Genomic DNA, 21064 nt, shown 5'->3' on the forward strand with positions numbered 1-21064 from the left:
GAAGTATTCTTAAATGCATAGGATGTGCTTCAGTCAAGTCCATCCCTCATTACCATCCCTCCAGTTGCTCCTCTATTTCTCCTCCCCCAAATTCCCCATCCCCAGTTTCATGTGTTTGTTTTTCTAACCCACTAAGTCCACTTAATGCTGCCAATATGTTCACGGGTGTAGGCCATCTACTGAGCATGGGCAGACTCTCAGGCTGTGTACCTGAAGAGAACTGACTTCCATCCTCCCAGCAGCCATCAACTAACTCCTCAGCTGTGGGTGGGACTTTATGACCTTTCTTCTCCATTCTCAGGTTTCGTCTGGCTTGACACTGAGGTCTTGTGCGTGCTTGTCACAACGGTTGGGAATTCATACGTGCAAAAGCCCTGTTGGGTCCAGGAAGCACTCTTGGCTGTAGTCATCCCCTGCCTCTGGCTCCTATAATCTTTATACCCACTCTTCTACCATGATCCCAGAGTCTTGGGGAGGGGTGTTTTGTGTGTATGATACGGATGTCCCATTTAGAGCTGAGCACTCTGAAGTCTCTTATACTGGCAATGATGACCAGTTGCATGTCTCCATGTTAATTACCATCCACTGCAAAAGAAGCTCTCCAAGGAGGGTTAGGAGATGCACTAATCTGTGGGTGTGGCAATAAGCCATTAGGACTTGGTTTAATACTATGTCCCTTTAGCAATCAGTAGTTGCAGTTCTCTCCTAGAGCCCATGTTCTACCCTGTTAATGGTGCCATGTATGAGTTTCATCTTGTGGAGTGGGTCCTAAATCCAAATAAAAAAGTAGTTGGTTACTCCCATAACAATCATGCCACTTTTGCGCCAGTGGGCATATGCCAAGTTGGTCATTTTTGCAGCTCCTAAGAGTCACATCTGGGCTGCTACCTCGTGAGACTTCGCGGGTGTCTCCCTCTTTCCATTCTGCTGCCCCCATGCCATCCAGACTGAGGAAGACCCAAAAATTCCAGGGCCATGTGAGCCACGGCCACAGCCACGGCCGTATCGGTAAACACCGCAAGCACCCAGGAGGCCACAGGGATGCTGGAGGCATGCATCACCGCAGGATCGACTTCGACAAATATCATCCAGGTTGTTTTGGGAAAGTTGGTATGAGGCATTACCACTTAAAGAGGAACCAGAGCTTCTGTCCGACGGTCAACCTGGATACATTGTGGACACTGGTCAGTGAGCAGACACGTGTCAATGCTGCAAAGAACAAGACTGGAGCTGCTCCCATCATTGATGCTGTGCGATCGGGCTACTACAAAGTTCTGGGGAAGGGGAAGCTCCCTAAGCAGCCTATCATCGTGAAAGTCAAATTTTTCAGCAGAAGAGCTGAAGAGAAGATAAAGGGTGTTGGAGGTGCCTGTGTCCTGGTGGCTTGAAGCCACCGAGGGAGGTTAATTAAATGCTAACATTTAAAAAAAAAAAAAGATTCACATCTGGGTAAGACTATTGATTACTTTTCTCCTCCGGTAGCGTACATAACACCTATGAAAGCTAGCCAATAGGGATGAAACTTCAAGGTCAGTATCAGCTTAATTTCTCCATGTCCTACGACTTAAGTATGTGGTACCTTCAAAAATAGGGTCTTTACCATTAAGTTCTGGAAGGTAAACAAGAGAATGGCAATAGCCTATAATGTTTGGGAAGTCTATAGAACCCCACTGGCTAATAATTGGAAAACATGTAACCTAAACCTTTATTTCTGAGACAGGGTCCCACTAAGTAGCCTTGGTCGGCCTAGAGCTCACTATACAGACCAGAGCTGGCCTCAAACAAATAAAGAGATCTACCTGCCTCTGCCTCTCGAGTATTGTGATTAAAGGTGTGTGTCGCCACAACTGGCAAACTGTGTCTTTCATTTGATAGCCTATGGTATCTAGGAAAGGCTGTTTTCCTGTTAAAGGGTAACTCTTAAAAAAATAAAAAATAAAAATAAATAAAAACACAGCCGGGCGGAGGTGGCACATACCTTTAAGCCCAGCACTCAGGAGGCAGAGCCAGGCAGATCTCTGTGAGTTTGAGGCCAGCCTAGTCTACAGCGAGAGATCCAGGACAGGCACCAAAGCTACACAGAGAAACCCTGTCTCAAAAAACCAAAACCAAAACCAAAAAGGAAACACACACACAGACACACACACAGACACACACACACACACACACACACACACACACACACACACACGTCTATGTATTTTAGGAAGCTTCTGCAGTATTAGCTTTCCGTATGGCGTTTTCAGGAGTCTTTAGGGTAAGTCATCCCTCCCTGTACTTACTCCTCATCCTGCTGTCCCACCCTCCGCCATTCTAATTCTTGTTTCACTTTTCACGGCTGGGGATAATCAAATGATTCTCAGGGAGTCACCCAGTGTCTTGGAGAGCCAGAGAGGCAAGAGGGGAAGAAACAGCCAGGAACAAGATCCACCACACTGAACTGTTCCTACCACAACCCATCAGAGTCCAGAATCTGGACACCAGCCAGGATGCCACTGCTGCCCACAAAACCAGGTGTTTCCTCCTCGACTCTTGGAAAGCAGATTCCCTGAGCACCTGAGACTCTTGAAAATCTCTCCTGGACATGTCTCCCTGGGTCTGTGGCCTATATATATAAGCCAAGAACTCTGTCTAGTCAGGACTCAGTTGGTGCAAATTCTCCCAATAGAAGAGGACAGTTTGAAAGCCGGAGTTGAGTCCAAAGCTATACAAATGCACATACACTGATCCATGGCTTTGGACTGCAATGTCCCCAAAGGCCCCTGTGCTGTGGTATGATTTCATCTTGTGGTGCTGTAAGGAGGGGGTGGGACCTTTGGGTGGTGGGGCATAGAAGTTAGGCCATTGAGGCACGCCCGTGAAGGGAAAACTGGGACTCCAGCCCTGTTCTCTCCTTCCCTTTCCAGTGAACAGGCTTCCCCCACCACACACTCCTGCCTTGATGTACTATGCTGCTATAGACCCAAAGCACAATGGCCAAACAACCACGGGCTAGAAAAAGTTCTCAATCTGTGGGTCGTGACCCCCCCTGTGGGTCAAACAACTTTTTCACAGGGGTTGCATATCAGATACCACAGTAGCAAAATTACAGTTATGAAGAAGCAACGTAATAGCTTTATGGTCGGGGGTCACCACGCCACGAGGAACTGTACTAAAGGGTCGCAGCGTTAGGAAGGTTGAGAACCACTGGGCTAGAAGCTCTGAAACCATGAAGCAAAGCAAGGCCTTCCTCTTTTGAAGCTGTTCCATCTGGAGCACTGTCCCAGCAGAGAGACTGTGAACACAGCTGCAGTGCTCACTTGGGATCTGTTCTCAGAGCCTGACTAGAAATGCATCTCACCCCGGGCAATTCCATGGTACCCTTCTCTGATTTCTCCTGCCCTGTCTACTGCATCAGTATATCTAGGCTCATCCTTCCTGCCATCCAGTATGTGTAGCTATGGTGTAGCCTACTGCCTGGTCCACAGTGCCACGTAGGCTTTATTAAACTCAAAGTCCACTGAGTCACTCGCTCACATGTTTCAATCAGTGCTTAGGTGAAAATGCTTATCATTTGATAAAAACATGGCCAAGCCAGACAGTGGTGACGTATGCCTTTAATTCTTGTACTCGGGAGGCAGGAGGATCTCTATGAGTTCGAGGCCAGCCCGATCTACAAAATGAGTTCCAGGACAGCCAGGACTGTTACACGGAGAAACAAAAAGACCAAACAAACAAACCAACCAACCAACCATGGCCAAGTAATTTTTTACCATTTTATTTATCAAATATATATACATATATGTATATCGTATATACACACACTTTTGTCTGTATACATGTCTGTGAATCACACACATGTCTGAAGCCCTGTAGAGGACAGAAGTGTAGTGGGTAGCTGTTCCAGCTTTGACCTGGAAGTACTACCTCCAGTGAGGCTTCTGGTAACTGTCAGGCCTACCTATGACTGGCCCTTAGGCAGGGCGAGACAGGAGCCCTTAAGACCTGAGATCTGGATGTGCCGAATGGTTCCTGGTAATCCTGGCTGCTGGATGGTAGACTGAGCTGAGTTCTCCAGAGAACCCAGCTGGACTGCACCTCACCTCTCCCAGATCCTGTAACCAACCCCTTTACTAGCTGTAAGTTATCCCCCAAAATAAGCCTTTTTAACTATGTGGAGTTGCTTTAACAAATCCCCCAATACAGAAGGGCATGTTGGATACCCTGGGACTGGAGTTACAGGTTTTTTTTCTTTTTTTCTTTTCTCTCTTTCTTTCTCTCTTTCTTTCTCTCTTTCTTTCTTTCTTTCTTTCTTTCTTTCTTTCTTTCTTTCTTTCTTTCTTTCCTTCCTTCCTTCCTTCCTTCCTTCCTTCCTTCCTTCCTTCCTTCCTTCCTTCCTTCCTTCCTTCCTTCCTTCCTTCCTTCCTTCCTTCCTTCCTTCCTTTCTTTCTTTCTTTCTTTCTTTCTTTCTTTTTTTCGAGACAGGGTTTCTCTGTGTAGCTTTGCACCTTTCCTGGAACTCACTTTGGAGACCAGGCTGGCCGCGAACTCACAGAGTTCCGCCTGCCTCTGCCTCCCGAGTGCTGGGATTAAAGGCGTGCGCCACCACCATCCAGCCTTGGAGTTACAGTTTTAAGGTATCATGTGGGTGCCAGGAATAGAACCCGGGTCCTCTGGAAGAGTAACTAGTGCCCTTAGCTGCTGAGCCATCTCTCCAGCCGCCAAATACTTTTTAAACCATGAAGACCCTGGAGCTTTCTTGACAGCGCCCTACCATATCCTCAGGTTCCCTTTCTGACATTTTAGTTATCCTTGGTCAACTGCGATTTGAAAATACAACAATCACTTAAAATTGCACACCATTTTGAGCAGTAGTCTTTCTACTGCATCCTACCTAGGATATGAATCATCTGATTTGTTTTCAAATTGTATTTACTCATGCAGGGTTTCAGATAGCCTAGGCTGGCCGCAGATCTGCTCTGTAACTGAAACCGAGCTAGCTGACTGTCCTCTGCCACTCAGGGGCTGTAATGACAGGTGCACACCACCACACCTAGTTTATGTGGTGCTGGGAAGTGGATCCAGGACTTCCTACAGACCAGGCAAGCACTCTACCGACCTGGCTACATTCCCAGCCCATGAGTCATCCAACTGCCCACACACTAATACTGCGTACACCACTTTCCCACTGAGTTACTTAGAGCAATCGCCACTGTATCACAGTGGTCATGTTAAAGGAACCCTTACCCACTGTCACGGTGCCCACACCATTGACCTCACGTCATCTGACCGTACAGGCATTGCGTTGCGTCACATCATCTCAAGAGAAAGGGTGAGCGTGGTACTGAGAGACCATCAGTATGACTAATTATACTAGTTATAACTATTCCATTCTTATCAATCTCTTACTCTACATAACTAATAAATTGAGCTTTCCCCCCCTTTAAAGTTTCTCAAGATAGAGTTTCTGTGTGTAACTCTTGTGGCTGTCTTGGAACTCTCTTTGAAGACCAGGCTGGCCTCGAACTCACGGAGATCCACCTGCCTCTGCCTCCCAAGAGCTAGGATTAAAGGTGTGCGCTACCACTGTCTGGTATAAATTGAGCTTTATTATAAGTGTGTTAGGCAGCTTTCTATAGTGTGATAAATATCTGGATATCAACTTATAAGGAAAAAAAGGCAGCAAATTGAAGAAAAGGCAAAATTGATCAACCACGACAAGCCAGGGAGAGAAAAACAAGAAAGCCTATCCCCACAATCCCCTTCAGGGGCAGCCCCTAGTGACCCAAGGACTTCCCACTAGACCTCTTTTTTGTTTTTTAAATTAAATTTTTTTCATTTATTTTACATACCAACTACAGTTTCCCTTCCCTCCTGTTTCTTCCCTTCATCTCCTTTCTATCCCTCCCGATCCATTCCTTCTGTCTCCATTCAGAAAGGAGCAGGCCTCCCATGGGCGTCAACAAAGCATGGCACATTAAGTTGAGAGAGGATCAAGCATCTCCCTGTGTCAAGGTTGGGGAAGACAACCCAGCATGGGGATTCGGTTCCCACAAGCACCAGGGACAGGAGACCTCACTCTTGAGGATTCCATCACTTCCCAGTACTGCCAACCCAGGGACACATGGCCTTGGAGAGATATAAAGATCCAAACCACAGCAACAGGTATGTGTGGGTAGGAAGCGTTTTTTGAAATGTGTTAGCACTATCTGTGGTTTCAGGCAGCCACTGGGGGTCTTGGAACTTACTCCTCATGGATAGCAGAGTACCATACTGTTGTATATATGAAAATGTATGTTGGACCTGAAGGTTTAACTAATAAGGTTAACATCACTAAAAAGCCTTAAAAATTAAGTGCCCCAGGGTGCGATGGCCCCATCTCTGATCTCAAGCACTCAGAAGCAGAGACACACAGATCTTGGTAGGTTCCAAGCCAGCCTGGTCTACATAGTAAGTTTGAGGCCAGCTAGAGCTACATAATGAGACTCTGAGAACAGTACAAAACAAAAGTGTAGAATCTTTATTATCATTGTGATTGGATCTCATTAAGTTACCCATGATGGTCTCCAACTTCTGGGCTCACGAAAGCCTTCTGTTTCAATATTCCAAACAGCTGGGACTAACAGGTCCGCATTATAGACCTCAGATTCACTGTTTCTCACTAGCAGTCCTGGCTGGCCTGGAACTCACTATGTAGATCAGGCTGGCCTTCAACTCAGGATCAGATCTGCTTCCCGAGGCCTGGGATTAAAGGCATGTGCCACCACCATGCCTGGCTTTACTATATTTTTTAAATAGACTGGACTTGACCAAGAAAACACTTTACATGGTCACCTTGTGGTAGTGTTCAAGGTGGTTGAGTTTCCAGGTGTTCAGCTTACTTTTCTACTGCTGTGCCGAAACACCATGACCAAGGCAACTTAGAGAAGAAAGCATTGAATTGAGCTTATGCTTTCAGATGCCAGAGCAAAAGCATGGTGGCAGAAACGGCTGAGAGCTCACACCTTAATCCACATGCAGGAAGCAGAGAGGATGCTGACAATAGCAATTTCAAGCCCTTAAAAAGATTCTATTATTTTTAATTCTGTGCGTGTGCAACATGTGCATTTGAGTGCTTACAGGGCCAGGCTGTAATAAAAAACAGTTGTCAACTGCTCAATGTAGATACTGGGAACTGAAGTTGGATGCTCTGCAGGAGCAGTTTGTGATTTTAGCCACTGAGACATCTCTCCAACATCCCTTCCAGTCTGTCTTTGTGAAGTACCCTGTTTTTGTTTTGAGACAGGGTCTCTAGCCCAGGCTGGCCTCAAGCCCCCTACACAGCTAAGGAGGGCCTTAAACTTCTGACCTTCCTGTCTCCACCCAGTGATGCTGAGAATACAGGCATGTCTCACTTATGTGGTGGTGCCAGTGACAGGACCCACATTTTCATGAATGCTCTCTATTGCCAGCACTTGTTTACCTTAAAAACAGGAAGCCAGCTTTATTGAGTGTTGCAGTTTAAATATGAAACGTCCCCTATGGGCTCAAGTGTTTGAACATTTGGCTCCCAGCTGGTGGTGCTGTGTAGACATGTTCCTGAAACTTGACATGTTCCTGAAACTTTAGGATGTTATGGAATGTTATGGAAACTTCCTTGCTGGAGGAAGTATGTCATTGGGGTCAAACTCTGGGGTTTGTTTTTGATATGGAGTCTCATTGTGTAGCTCTGGCTGGCCTCAAATTCCCAAAGATGCACCTGCTCCTGCCTCTCAGGTGCCAGAAGTAAAGGCATGGACCACCATGCCTGGCTGAGTTTGAGGTTTCACAGCCTGACTCCATTTCTGTTCACTCTACTTCCTGACTGCCTTCCCCACAATGGATGTCATCACTTCTGGAACTATGAACCAAAGCGTTTCTCATCTAAGTTGTTGCGCATCTGGGTACTTCGTCACAGCAACAGAAAAGCAAGTAATATATTACAGAATTACTCATACACAATAAAACGTGTATGTGTCTAAGTTCTGACATATATGATACCCATGGAAATACTAGCACCACCTAGAATGTTCTTTCAGTTTTGATCATCATTAAGTATAGCATTGCAACAACCTAACCTTAGAACCAGGCTCTCCAGTTGTTCTATTTCAAGGTGTCAAAAATTCAAGTTAAAAAAAAAAGTAAGAAGCGCACAGTCAGCATATCACTCTGATAAAATACCGACTGGACAGTTTCTACAGAGGAAGAACTATTTTTGTTCAGTTTTAGTCCATGCTCACTTGGCCTTGTGGTGAGACAATTCCTTAGAGGCCAGAAAGCTGCAGGATGGGAGGTGAAGGGGTGTATCTCCCAAGGGCATTTCCCCAATGATCTACCTTCCTCCTCCCAGGTCTCAACAGTATCACATGCTGGAGATGAAGCCTGACAAATGAGCCTTTTAGAATCCAAACTTGACAGAGTCTCACCAACCAAGCATAAAGTTCAAGGTTGATCTCCTGATCTATATAAACCTGGAGTGGTGGAACATGCCTATAATTCTAGTACTTGGGAGGTGAAGGCAACAGAGTTAAACATCTGTGTAACAAATCTGAGGTCAGCCTGAACTACACCAGACCCTGTCTCAAACTCCCCATCCCTTTTCAAGCCATAACAGGAGTGCTTCCCTCTCCACTGCAAGTATGGGCTACATGTAACAGTATCTTCCTAAAGACAACATTGTGGGGGAGGGTAAAGTAACTTTAAAGTAGATAAATCTGACACCACCAGGCCACCCAGCTGATCAAGGTCACCATCAACTGTAGCTAGAGTTTTCTTGGTCCTGCCTGGCCCATGGTCAGGACAAATCTCTCACCTGACAGTCCCACTGCCGCTCAGACCCAACCAAGCAAACACACAGACTTATATTACTTATAAACTGTATGGCTGTGGCTGGCTTCTTGCTAACTGTTCTTATATCTTAAATCAACCCCTTTCTATTAATCTATAAGTTGCCACGTGGCTCGTGGCTTACCAGTATCTTAACATCTTCTCATGGCAGCATCTGGAAGCATCTCTCTGCCTCAGCCTTCCTGTTTCCAGAATTCTCTTCTCTGCTTTTCCTGCCTATACTTCCTGCCTGGCTACTGGCCAATCAGCATTTATACAGAGCGATATCCACAGCACTTCCCCTTTTCTTTTTTTTCAAAAAGGAAGGTTTTAACTTTCACATGAAAAGTAACATAACAAAACAATTATCAAGCAAGAGTTACAGTTACAATATTAAAGAAGATATCCTATCTATCCTTATTTGTGTGTCTAAGGTATCATATCTAACTTATCTTTTATCATAACTAAGGAAATTATAACTATCTAGTTTTCAACTACATCAAAGACCTGAGAAGGATGTAATACTACCTGAGAAATGGGAGGATGCAAGCAACTTTTGGGAGTCTTGTGAGAGTAGACAGAGACAGCTGGCAGCCTGGACAGTCACCTAATGTCCCTTTGTAACTTTGGGGCATCTGTCTTCAGCCCACAGGCCTAGAGTCTCTCAGTCACTTCTCTCTGTGTCCTGTAGAATGTCTGGCAGGTTCCTCTGCGAAACAGGAACCTGAAGGACCATTTTTGCCAAGCAAAGTTCATTGGTCACCTTTCTATGGGTCCTGCATTTTTGATACATTTTTTAAAGCAGTCCAGGCAAGATCAGTTTCTTGCCCAAATGGCTATTTTTCCCAAGGTGAAGATATAATATAGAGTATCTTCGATGCCCATCCTCTTCTCTGAAGTAAATCCGGTGCTGCCAGGAGCAGACATGTCTCACTATCCAGAAAGTCTAAATTTTTAAAACATTTTAAATGCCATATCCTATAGGTCTTCAAAGTGTTTGAAGATTACCTATCTACCTGAAATATATCTATGTATACCTAGAAGACTTAACTAACATGGCTACAAATATGATTATCATAGACGACTAATTATTAATCTATTTCTTAATTATCCATTATAATTTTAAATGAGCTGTACAAACATAACACCTTAAACAAGAGTAGAAATATACACACAGTATAACAAAATTAACTTTACATTTGTACCAATAAACTAAAATCTATACCAATGTAAAACATTTCAAACAAGTTGTTGTTCTTTAAAAGTAGGTTCATTAATCTACCCTTTCATCCTATCATATCTATATCATATCCCTTTTTTTTTCTTTAGAAAGGGATTGCATTTATAATCAACCTGATTTAAATAAAAATATTGGTTTTTCTCTGTCCCACACCAGAGGGCTCTTCTGATATGGGACAAAAGAATCTCTCAACCTTCCTTTTTTAACAATATGTTTGGGTTTAGAGAAGGAGAGAGCCAATTTCATCTCCAAAGCCAGCTTGGTGTATTTGGGAATTTGGGTGTAGCTTCTCTTACTACTTCCTGCTGGAGGGGGCTGCTGTATTTTATGGGGACACAAAGATAATTTAGGATTATGGAGTAGTCTATGAGAGTGTATTATCTGAGCCAGTTGCCTTGAAACCGTTCTGGATGTTGGATCATCTGGGCCATGGTGTCATTGGAGACCTTTCAGGGATTCTTGGCTGGTCAAAACTGATGTATCTTAATCTGGAATAAATCCATAGCCTCTGGCTTTCTGTGGAAACAAAAGCAGAGCCTCTTTTCCAAAGCAACATATCCTTACATCCAAATTTTGAAGTCATGGTACCTTTAAAATATACATATTGGCTTAACTCAACAGCTTTTACAATAAAATGTCTTTCTGCAATTAAGGAATATAAAAGACAACACAATCCAGATTCTGTGTAATATTCACATGGCTTATTTTTTTATACTACCTTTACTGTGTCTTTAAAGACTTTTTTTTTTTTAAAACTATGTATTTCTTTATATAACTGTATATATCACTTATTTTTGTCTCTTTCAAGTCTACATATATCTTACACACACTGGAAACTATTCCATCTGAATCTGTCTTATTGTGAACCTATTGCTTTAAACTGCAGCATTCTTTTTTTTTTTTTTTTAAGATTTATTTATTATGTATACAGCATGTATGACTGCAGGCCAGAAGAGGGCACCAGATCTCATTACAGATGGTTGTGAGCCACCATGTGGTTGCTGGGAATTGAACTCAGGACCTCTGGAAGAGCAGTCAGTGCTCTTAACCGCTAAGCCATCTCTCCAGCCCCTATGTGGCTGCTGGCTCTTCCCACTTCAGCTTCCCAACATGGCGATGGTCCTTTTACCACCAGCTCTGGGAGCCATCAACTCTTAGAAACAGTGGTTCTACCTCATTTTTTTGGTACTACCAAGACTAAATCCACCATGAAGCATAATGTGCGGCTTGGAAACACCTCATTCCCGCCATACTGCTGGTTAAACACACACACCAGGAACCTGCCATAGTAGCTCAAATCCATAGCCTGCTGCTAACTTGAGAGAGACAACTAGGAAGCTATTTTTTTAGCCCCGTTTTAGAATCTTTTTTCTCATGTTTTAGGTGGAAACTCTTGCCCGTTGGGAGCCATTTGTAGCTAGTTTTCTTGGTCTTGCCTGGCCCACAGTCAGGACAAATCTTTGTCACCCGCCAGTCCCACAGCCACTCAGACCTAACCAAATAAACACAGAGACTTATATTACTTATAAACTGTATGGCTGTGGCAGGCTTCTTGCTAACTGTTCTTATATCTTTAATCAACCCATTTCTATTAATCTATAAGTTGCCACGTGGCTCGTGGCTTACCGGTATCTTAACATCTTCTCATGGCAGCGGCTGGCAGCTCTCTCTGCCCCAGCCTTCTAGCTCCCAGAATTCTCCTCTCTCCTTGTCCCACCTATACTTCCTGCCTGGCTACTGGCCAATCAGCATTTTATTTATACAGAGCGATATCCACAGCAATCAACCGTGATGAGTCCTGTGGACAACATGGGTTTTTTCTCAAGCTCAGAGAGCTGCATTTGTTTACAAGGTCTTGGGTTTGATCCCAAACAAAGAAATTAAAGTAAAAAACTAACCCCCAGGAAGCTTTTACAAGAAAAACAGACACACTCCAACAAAATAGCTAACCAGTACTCACGACCACCAAGACAAGGTAAGTCACATCCTAGGGCAGAAAGCGGGCAGTAGATAAAAACCAAGGAAACTCACACTAACAATGGATCAGTGAGACGGGGACAGAGTGCACTGCGGGAGTGTGCACTGCCTCTCACACACGAGAGTGAGCCCAGGAGCCACACTGGCCAGCACTGTGCATAATCTCTCTACCGGGGAGGCAGGAACAAGTGGATTGCTGAGAGCTTGAGGCTAGCCTGGTCTATGTAGCTTTATCCCCTCCCTCCACACACACACACACACACACACACACACATGCACGCACGCACAATATGTTACTGGATCCAAAAAGCTTTATCACCTTATTAAGTAAATTATTTGGGAAAAATTATTTCATCTCTTTTCTGTCTCCCGGGTTTCTATTTTGGATACAGTACATACATAATTTAAAAATAACTATGTAAATATTCACGTGGTTCTGCTTACTAAAATATTTCATTGATTCATTCAGTTCTACTCAGTTACTGACTTAAAGGGAAAATGGTTGTCAAAGTGCTTGCTATGGGAGCATGAACATCTACCTGACTTTGGTCCCCAGTGTTTGCACAGCAGCACACACTGATCCCAGCACTGGGAAGGTAAAGGATTTCCTAGGCTTACTGACCAGTCTAGCCAAAGAGGGGAGATCCAGGTTCAGTGAGAGACTATGTCTCCACAAACAAACAAAACAAAACACCACCACCACCAAATGCAGATTGGGCTAATGTGCTAGCTCAGCAGTTACAAGAGCACTTGCTGCTCTTCCAGGGGACTGGAGTTCAGTTTCTAGCATCCATGTTGGGCAGCTCTCAAACGCTGTAACTCCAAGTCCTAGGTGTCTTCAGACCTCTGCAAACATATACACAAGTACAGCATACACGCACAGCATCAGACATCAAATGCTGCCTCTATTTGCACACGTATACACATATATGTGCACACACATCCACACATGAACATATGTACAAACACCCACATACTTTTTTTTGACAGGGTCTCCTGTGTAGTTCAAGTTGGTCTTGAACTCACTATGTAACCCAGGCTGGCCTTGAACTTGAAGTGGTCCTCCTGCCTCAGCCTCCCAAATGCTGGCATTACAGGGGTGGACCACTGCAACCCAACATCTGACTTCAAAATTGGCATCCAGAAGCTGGGCGTGGTGGCTCACACCTTTGATCCCAGGAGGCAGAGGTAGGCGGATCTCTGTGAATTCCAGGATAGCCAAAGCTCTTACACAGAGAAACCCTATCTCAAAAAAACCAAAACAAAAATTGTTATCCAGAACTGGATTTTCTTGGCCAGAAATCTACAGACTTTTCAAGTCATCTCTAACCCACGTCAAAAATTTTAGAGAAAGGGTAATGTCTGTCTAATCTCTGGGCTGCTTGATAGTAGAAGCCACTAATGAAGTCTGTGATCGACAGCATGGAGGATAGAAAAGACATCCCTATTTCATAGGCAGAAAGGCAAGAGATACTGGTGTCTGTTTTATAAAGACCACTCTGCTCTTTGTCCTGGGTTCAAGTTTATCAGACTTGGGTTCTGCCTCTAGATGCAGGTGACATTGTAGTCATGTTTCAACTAAAATCATGATGTCCCCTTTACTTCTGCTTTGTCCTTGTCCATGACTTCTCATAAGAACTTGACAGTGCTGGGCGGTGGTGGTGCACGTCTTTGATCTCAGCACTCGGGAGGCAGAGGCCAGCCTGGTCTACAGAGCGAGATCCAGAACAGGCACCAAAACTACACAGAGAAACGCTGTCTCAAAAAACCAAAAAAGAAAAAAAAAAAACCCAACTTGACAGTATGTTCCTATGAGTGTGCCCCCTTGGACCCTCTGGAATCTTAGGGACTCATTACAGTCTAACCTGTGTCTTCTAAACGAAGAGGATCTGTTGTCACAGCAACTGAAAGCCCACAGACCATCCACATACCTGGGTCTGGCACAGACCTCAGCTGCTGGTCTTGGATTTGCACTCGAGAGCAGACAGGCAACTAGGACCTTCACACCTACAGAGCAGCCAGCACCTGAGGCTCACTGCAAGGTGGGTAGGGCCACATTCCCCAGAAGTCACAGCTTAGTCATCGAAGCAGAAACCAGGAGATGAGTAAGTTTCTTTCTGTACCCACGAGGGAGCTGTCCTCCTAGGGAGAGGTCAAAGGGCAGGTCCTGATTTACATTTCTGTGGGTGTTTCCTCAGAAAATGTAATCACTATATGGACACCATAAATACAGCTACCTCTACAGTTTAAGGAAAATTCAATTAAATGAGTCCACGTCCTGCTGAGTGCAAAGTAAATCTGTACAGGGTTAGAGAGACAGGGGGCAAGCTGCAACAATTCTTGTGTTCTGATCCGACTTCTGCTGTAGCCAATCCATGCACGGTCCTCTTACGAGCTCTGTGTCTCCCAGGACTATGCCACCGTCGGCTGAGTGCTGGTGAGAAGTTCGGAGAGCTCACCAGTGGGATGGCATTTGGACAAAGGTTGTTGGTTTGCAAAGATGACCGAGCCCCATGGAGCTTGAGAACCAGTGAGCAGACAACAGGCACCAAATAAACAAAGCTGATCTGCTGTATTTAGAATTAGATCATGAATGGCAAAGCTGCTTCCAGACAGTAATAGAGGGTCCAGGGATATCTCCTTAGAGTGCTCTGAGAGAAACTCACTCCAAATATAAAGTTCTCTCTATGACTCTTGGGCAGCAACCTGAGGGGACATCATAGGAGAGGAGCTGGGAGGTGTTGGCTGTTAAGAGAAGCGGGGTGCTGAGACTCTCAGCCAAGGTGCTTCCTGGCTTAGAAACTAATACAACGGTCGCTCCCTACCCCAGTGTCCAGAGAAAGATTGCTCATATGTACGCCCACATGCAGACTACGTGGCATGACCCTAGTAACTACACGTATCGTAACATGTATTGGCTCGTGGAGTAGCTGAGCATTGAAGACTGGGTGCTAACGGTGCTCGGGCACAAAGCTCTGTGAGCAGTTAACACCCAAGTCAATGGGCACAGGAGGCCTCCTAGTGGCAAGTTACTTCAAGGCAGAAACCAAAGCCATAGGCAGGTTCCCGAGTTAGTCTTATGTCAGTATTGATAGCCTGACTTTAGTTTTGCATAGGCAGGCTTTCCTTCCTCTTCCTCTGCTCTCCAGATTGCTACGTGGCCAAGGCTGGCCTTCAACTCAACAATCCCAAGTGCTGAGATTAGAGCCACAACATCCAGCTTCCTTAACTGGGGGAAAAAATTGGTCATTTTATGTGTATGGGTGTTTTGCCTGCATGTACGTAACATACCATGTATGTGCCTGATGCTCATGGAGGCCAGAAGAGGGTGTCGGATCTCCTGGAACTAGAGTTACAGATGGTTGTAAACTGCCATACGGTGCTGAGAACCCAACCTGGGTCCTCTGGAAGAGCACCTAGTGCTCCTCTTAACTGCTGAGCCGTCTCTCTAACCACTTTCTTCTTCTTTGAACAAAAATGGAATTCTGGGTTTGACTTACTATGGCCTCTGTAATTCAGGCTGTAATTCTTCACAGAAGGAAGATGCCCTTCATCCCCAAAGCAGGACCAGGAAGCCCCATCATCGCAAATCAATGCCAGTCAGTAACACAGGTGCTGGGGGGAGTTAAAGTGTTTATTGAGGTGGTTAAGTTCTGTACATTCTCCACAGATCACACTAAGGAGTCTGGAGGTGAAGTTTCAACCTGTGCATAGTGGGAGGACGCATGGCTAGGAAGAGGAGGAAGAAGTCACAGAAAAATACAAAACACAACAACAACAAAACAAAACCCCAAAACAAAACCAAAAACTTACAACAGGTTACCAGAACCTTCAGATCAAAACAAAACAAAACAAACAACAAAACTCCAAAGGTTATGAGCATCAGCTTCAGCTATAAAAGCATTACAGACTCATGTGAAGGAAACAAATTTTCAAAGATTTCCACAGTGTCTACAGATCCAGTTTCGTGTACAACCCAGAACACTCTCCTTTCATATAAAGAAGCCTCCTGTGAACTCTCCTGGGTCCTCAGCCACATATTATGGTATTCTCTGAGTGAACAGCAAGAGCTGGGGAGAGTGTTGGGAGTGGAAGTGAGGTACAAGGAGGGCAGGGGTCAGTGCATTGAAGGGAGATGTCCAGAGAGGAGGGGGCTGCACATCTGGACGCACTTGGTAGAGGAAGTGGATGGTGACGAGCTCCAGTAAACAACAGTGGAATAACAGCATGTACTAACTACAGGCTGGCTGCTGTGGAAGAACTGGATTTGAAGGAAAGCACAGTGGATCTCTGTATGCACTGGCCTAGCTCAAGGTGCCTCGGCCCCGCTTGGGGACAGCTAGTACAGAAGCACCCAACACCCAGCACTGGAAATATTAGGCTTCCAAAGAAACTGTACTTTTAAAATAGTTCATTAACTGTACCACAATGCACTTCAGTTCCACATAAGTTTCTCAGCAACCTAAAAAGGGGAATACTGCCTTTTTACATAAAAACAAAATAATAAAACCAGCACAGCAAATGAGCCTGAAGAACTGACTTACTAACGGGAACAGCCTGTGTATATAGTCTATCATCGAAAAATCAACATTTTCCATTTATATAGAGCATGTGTGAGACAATACAATAGAAGTGGCATTTCTAATTTAAAAAAAGAAAACTACATCCATCAGATATCTGCAATAGATCATTTTTTTTTCATTTCACTTAAGGTTTATATATCATATATTGTTATATTAACATTTTTTTAATCCATTTAAAAGAATGGAAATTGCAATCCTACAGTAGTACTTTATAGTCTTAACAATCCAGGAGAGCAGGATGTACGATGAGGCCTGCCTTCCGGCACCACTGGTGGTCAGCAGTCAGGCACAAATGCTGAACCTCTTCTAGCCCACCTGCACCAGCCTCCAGCCAGGGTGTCTGTCACACATAGCCTGTCCTTAAATCTGCATCTGCTCCAGGTACTTGTAGGTTGGGTTCTCATAACCATGGTTCTGCATCTTGTTCAGGTGACGCTCTTCTGGGGTAAGCATTGGGTCAACCTGTAGGAACAAAGGTCGCAGGTCACTGTGGCAGACTAGAGGCCTGCAGAGCGGCAGGACATCAGGCTATTCACTGTCCAATCCCATGGGACTCAAAGCAGCCCAGCATCCTTTTTTACTGGACAGACCAAACAAGAGCTGGTATCAAGGACATAGAGAAGGGGGGAAAGAAGGAGGTCAGAGAGGTAATACTTCTCTCTGAAAGCAGAGCTCTGAAAACTTGCTCAAGTGAGAAAAACAGCTCACTGACAAACTTGACCATTTCAGTTTGGTCCTTGGGATCCACAGGGAAAGAGAAAGACCCCTTCTAACAGTCCTGATTTCTATATGCACATCATGTGACCTCACTCCAATGAGCAATTTACAATGACAGACCATTACAGAGGCTGTTCCCGGTACGCAAGGCAGTTCCTCAGGCTCATTTGCCGAGCTGCTTTTACTACTTGTTTTTATGTAAAAAGGCAGGATTCCCCTTTTCAGGTTGCTGAGAAACTTAAGAGGAACTGAGGTGCACTGTGGTAGTTACTGAACTTTTTTTAAAGGACCAGTTTCTTGGAAGCCACAGTGACAATTGGCCAACACTTAGTTTTTGGGCTATTGGAGGCAAGTCATGTCATGCTCAGTTATGAAATAAAGAAAGGGGCCAGATGGTCTGTAGTCACTTCCAGCTTTGGAACTCTACCGCTAAAGCCAGGCTCCGGTACTAACACCTGCATGTCTACTGTGGAATAATCCCCTTGCACACTGTCAGGATTTGTCACTTGAATTGGTTTAATAAAACAATGACTGGCTGGTAGCTGGGCAGGAAGTTAGGTGGGAAATCCAAACTGAGAGAGATGGAAAAGAGGGCAGAGTCAAGGAGCTGCCAGTCAGACACAGAAGAAGCAAGATGAGAATGCTGAACTGAGAAAAAATACCAAGCCATGTGGATAAACATAGATAAGAATTACAGGTTAGCCGGGCGGTGGTGGCGCACGCCTTTAATCCCAGCACTCGGGAGGCAGAGGCAGGCGGATCTCTGTGAGTTCGAGGCCAGCCTGGTCTCCAAAGCGAGTTCCAGGAAAGGCGCAAAGCTACACAGAGAAACCCTGTCTCGAAAAAACCAAAAAAAAAAAAAAAAAAAAAGAATTACAGGTTAATTTAAGTGTAAGAGCTAGTAATAAGTCTGAGCTACCAGCCAAGCATTTATAAGTAATATTAAGCCTCCCAGTCAATTATTTGGGAAGCAGCTGCTGGGTATCTGAGAACAGGCATACAGGAGAGAAACTTCTGCCTACACATGTCTACAGTATTCTTTGACAGTGCATCATATTCCTTAGTGTATTTATATAACCTAGGAGCAAGAAACAATTTCTACCATCCACTGAAAAATGAGCAGCAAACTACTCCAATTATGCATCAGCAGAGACAGAGAGAAACAGCTTGCATTTGCTCTTTGTTCCCATCCCCAGCCATTACAAAAGAGAGAAAGGTCTGCGAATATAACAGAGCACATGCCTAGAATACCCAAGGCTTCTGGCTCGATCCCCAGCAACATAAACAAGTGTGTACACACACACACACACCCCTTTCTCACTTTCTAAAAAGCACACCAGGGAAATAGTAATATTATTTTTGCTTTCTGAAGCATAAAATGTTATGAACTTCTGATATTGAACCATTTAACTGATTAAAACCCAAATGGAGGGCTGGAGAGATGGCTCAGAGGTTAAGAGCACTGCTTGCTCTTCCAAAGGTCCTGAGTTCAATTCCCAGCAACCACATGGAGGCTCACAACCACCTGTAATGAGATCTGGCGCCCTCTTCTGGCCTGCAGGGATACATGCAGGCAGAATACTGTATAGATAATAAATAAATCTTTAACAAAACCAAATGGATGCTGAAAGTTGGTGACACTCCCTTGAAACAAGGGCAATACAACACAGTAATGGCTGATCTCCAAAATGCAACCTAATAATCCAATGAGTGACACAATCGTTGACAGCCGCATGTCCAACACAAAACACTCAACTCACCCTCCACCCACCCAATAGTGCAGACCCTCATCAGCTTAGGCCAAGGCAGAAGGCAGCCCAGTCCTTACCTCCACAATCCCATGGCTGATGGTGCCATACTGCCTCTTCCTCAGCATCACCAGGCTGATAACAATGACTGTAGCAATGGCCACGGCAATAACCAGCAAGCCAATAAGAGCACTGCTGCTCAAACTGAAGTCTTCTCTCAAAGGTCCCACAGATTCCTAAAACAACAAAGCACATAAGAAATAAAGTCCTGGTAACCACCTGGCAAAGAGGACCAGGTACCTCTCAGCCTGTTTCAAAAACTCAGGGCCACACAAAGATCCTGCTTTGTCTACATCATCAGATCAGGGAGAATGCCCACTTTTCTAATTTCCATGGAAATTTTCTTTGTTTTTTGCTTTTTTGTGTTTTGTTTTGTTTTTTCTTTTGTATTCTTACGTAGAAATTCGGGAAATCAGGCCAAGAGTCCCTTATTGACTTACTACCAGGGATCTTTCATCTCTACTTGAGCTAAGAGGACTGAAAGAAAAAAGAATGAACACTGCCTTTTGCTGTGGGATGTTAATGTATGTCCTGTGGGAGCCCTTCTTGGGTTCCTTGTGGCGTTGCCCAGCAGGTTTGCATAGAGGATGATTAGGACCACGGGCCTAAGTGCAGGTGTCTGAGATGGTCTGCACTTGGCTGTACTGGGGGATGGTCTGTATGTCAAGTTGCTCTGATTGGTCAATAAATAAAACCTGATTGGTCGTGGCTAGGCAGGAAGTATAGGCGGGACTAACAGAGGAGAAATAAAAGAACAGGAAGGCAGAAGGAGACGCTGCCAGCCACTGCCAGGACAAGCAGCATGTGAAGATGCTGGTAAGCCACGAGCCGCGTGGCAAGGTATAGATTTGTAGAGGTGCGTTACTTTAGGATATAGGAACAGTTGACAGGAGGCCTGCCACGGCCATACAGTTTGTAAGCAATGTGCGTCTCTGTGTTTACTTGGTTGGGTCTGAGCGGCTGTGGGACTGGCGGGTGACAGAGATTTGTCCTGACTGTGGGCAAGGCCGGAAAACTCTAGCTACAGCCTTTCTGTTCTGGAGTAAACACATACCGGCTCCTCCTCTAGGCCTCCAACTCTCTCGGCATTGAAAATCATTTCCTTAACATCCAGAGTTTCGTCAATGACCTGAAACAGTCACAATTATTAGCATCTACTCAGAAAACAGGAGAGAAATGAACATAAATGTCACTTCTTTTCTATTCCATATGGTGTTGGGAAACTGTTTCTTTGGTCACACTGATCCAAATCTATTCTCCAAATCTCCAAAAGGAGGGTACGGTAAGTACGGGAAAAGGTGCTGTAAGGTGGCTAGTCCAGTCAGGCTCTTTTGGGGAGTGGGGGGGAGGCAGGTTTCAAGACAATGTTTCTCTGTGTAACCCTGGCTGTCCTTGAACTCACTCTGTTGACCAGGCTGGCCTCAAACTCTAGAGCTCTGCCTGCCTCTGCCTCTGCCTGTGGCTCCCAAGCGCTGGGATTAAAGGTGTGCACCACCACACCCAGCTCCAGACAGCTCTTCACCTGAACTTTCCTCGAAGTAACTGTGGTAGAGACAAAGCTCAGGACAGACAGCTAACAAACTACATTTAAATACTGAATCAGGCCAGCAAGACAGCTCAGCAGGTCGAAGAGCTTGCCACCAAACTCAAAGGTTTCAGTTTGGTTCCTGGGATCTACATGGAAGGAGAAATGACTCCTAATTGTCCTTTGGCCTCTGCATGCACACCATGGCATGCATGTGACCACCCCCCAACTAAAGTAAAAAAGTCAAAAAAAATTTCAGCTGAGAGCAATAAAAAGGAAGTAGACAGAAAACATCAGGAGAATGCAAGGAGAAATAAGAACAGTGTAAGAAAAACAACAAAAAGCTCCATTTTATTCAGTTTTCCACTTCATTTTTACTTACTTGAAACTA

General features: G+C 44.8%; 1 protein-coding gene and 1 pseudogene across 5 annotated transcripts in view; one reads left to right on the plus strand and one right to left on the minus strand.

Moving 5' to 3' along the window:
* The first annotated feature begins 906 nt into the window (after positions 1–906).
* LOC102917413 (large ribosomal subunit protein uL15 pseudogene) lies at positions 907–1436 on the plus strand (annotated as a pseudogene).
* A 14220-nt stretch (positions 1437–15656) lies between these two features.
* Positions 15657–21064, minus strand: part of Aplp2 (amyloid beta precursor like protein 2) — a 73088-nt gene continuing 67680 nt past the window's right edge. For 4 of the 5 annotated variants that reach the window (XM_042280613.2, XM_042280611.2, XM_042280610.2 and 1 more), the window contains 3 exons: positions 20203–20277; positions 19169–19324; positions 15657–17085 (listed from right to left, as the gene is read on the minus strand). In XM_042280613.2, coding sequence (XP_042136547.2) covers positions 16984–17085; positions 19169–19324; positions 20203–20277 — 333 coding nt within the window. In that variant the 3' untranslated portion in view covers positions 15657–16983. Of the gene's footprint in view, positions 17086–19168; positions 19325–19572; positions 19652–20176; positions 20278–21064 lie in introns of those variants that run through there. The other variant, XM_076575920.1, reaches the window with a different exon arrangement.

This window comes from Peromyscus maniculatus, chromosome 7 (assembly GCF_049852395.1).
Source record: "Peromyscus maniculatus bairdii isolate BWxNUB_F1_BW_parent chromosome 7, HU_Pman_BW_mat_3.1, whole genome shotgun sequence".
NCBI lineage: Eukaryota > Metazoa > Chordata > Mammalia > Rodentia > Cricetidae > Peromyscus > Peromyscus maniculatus.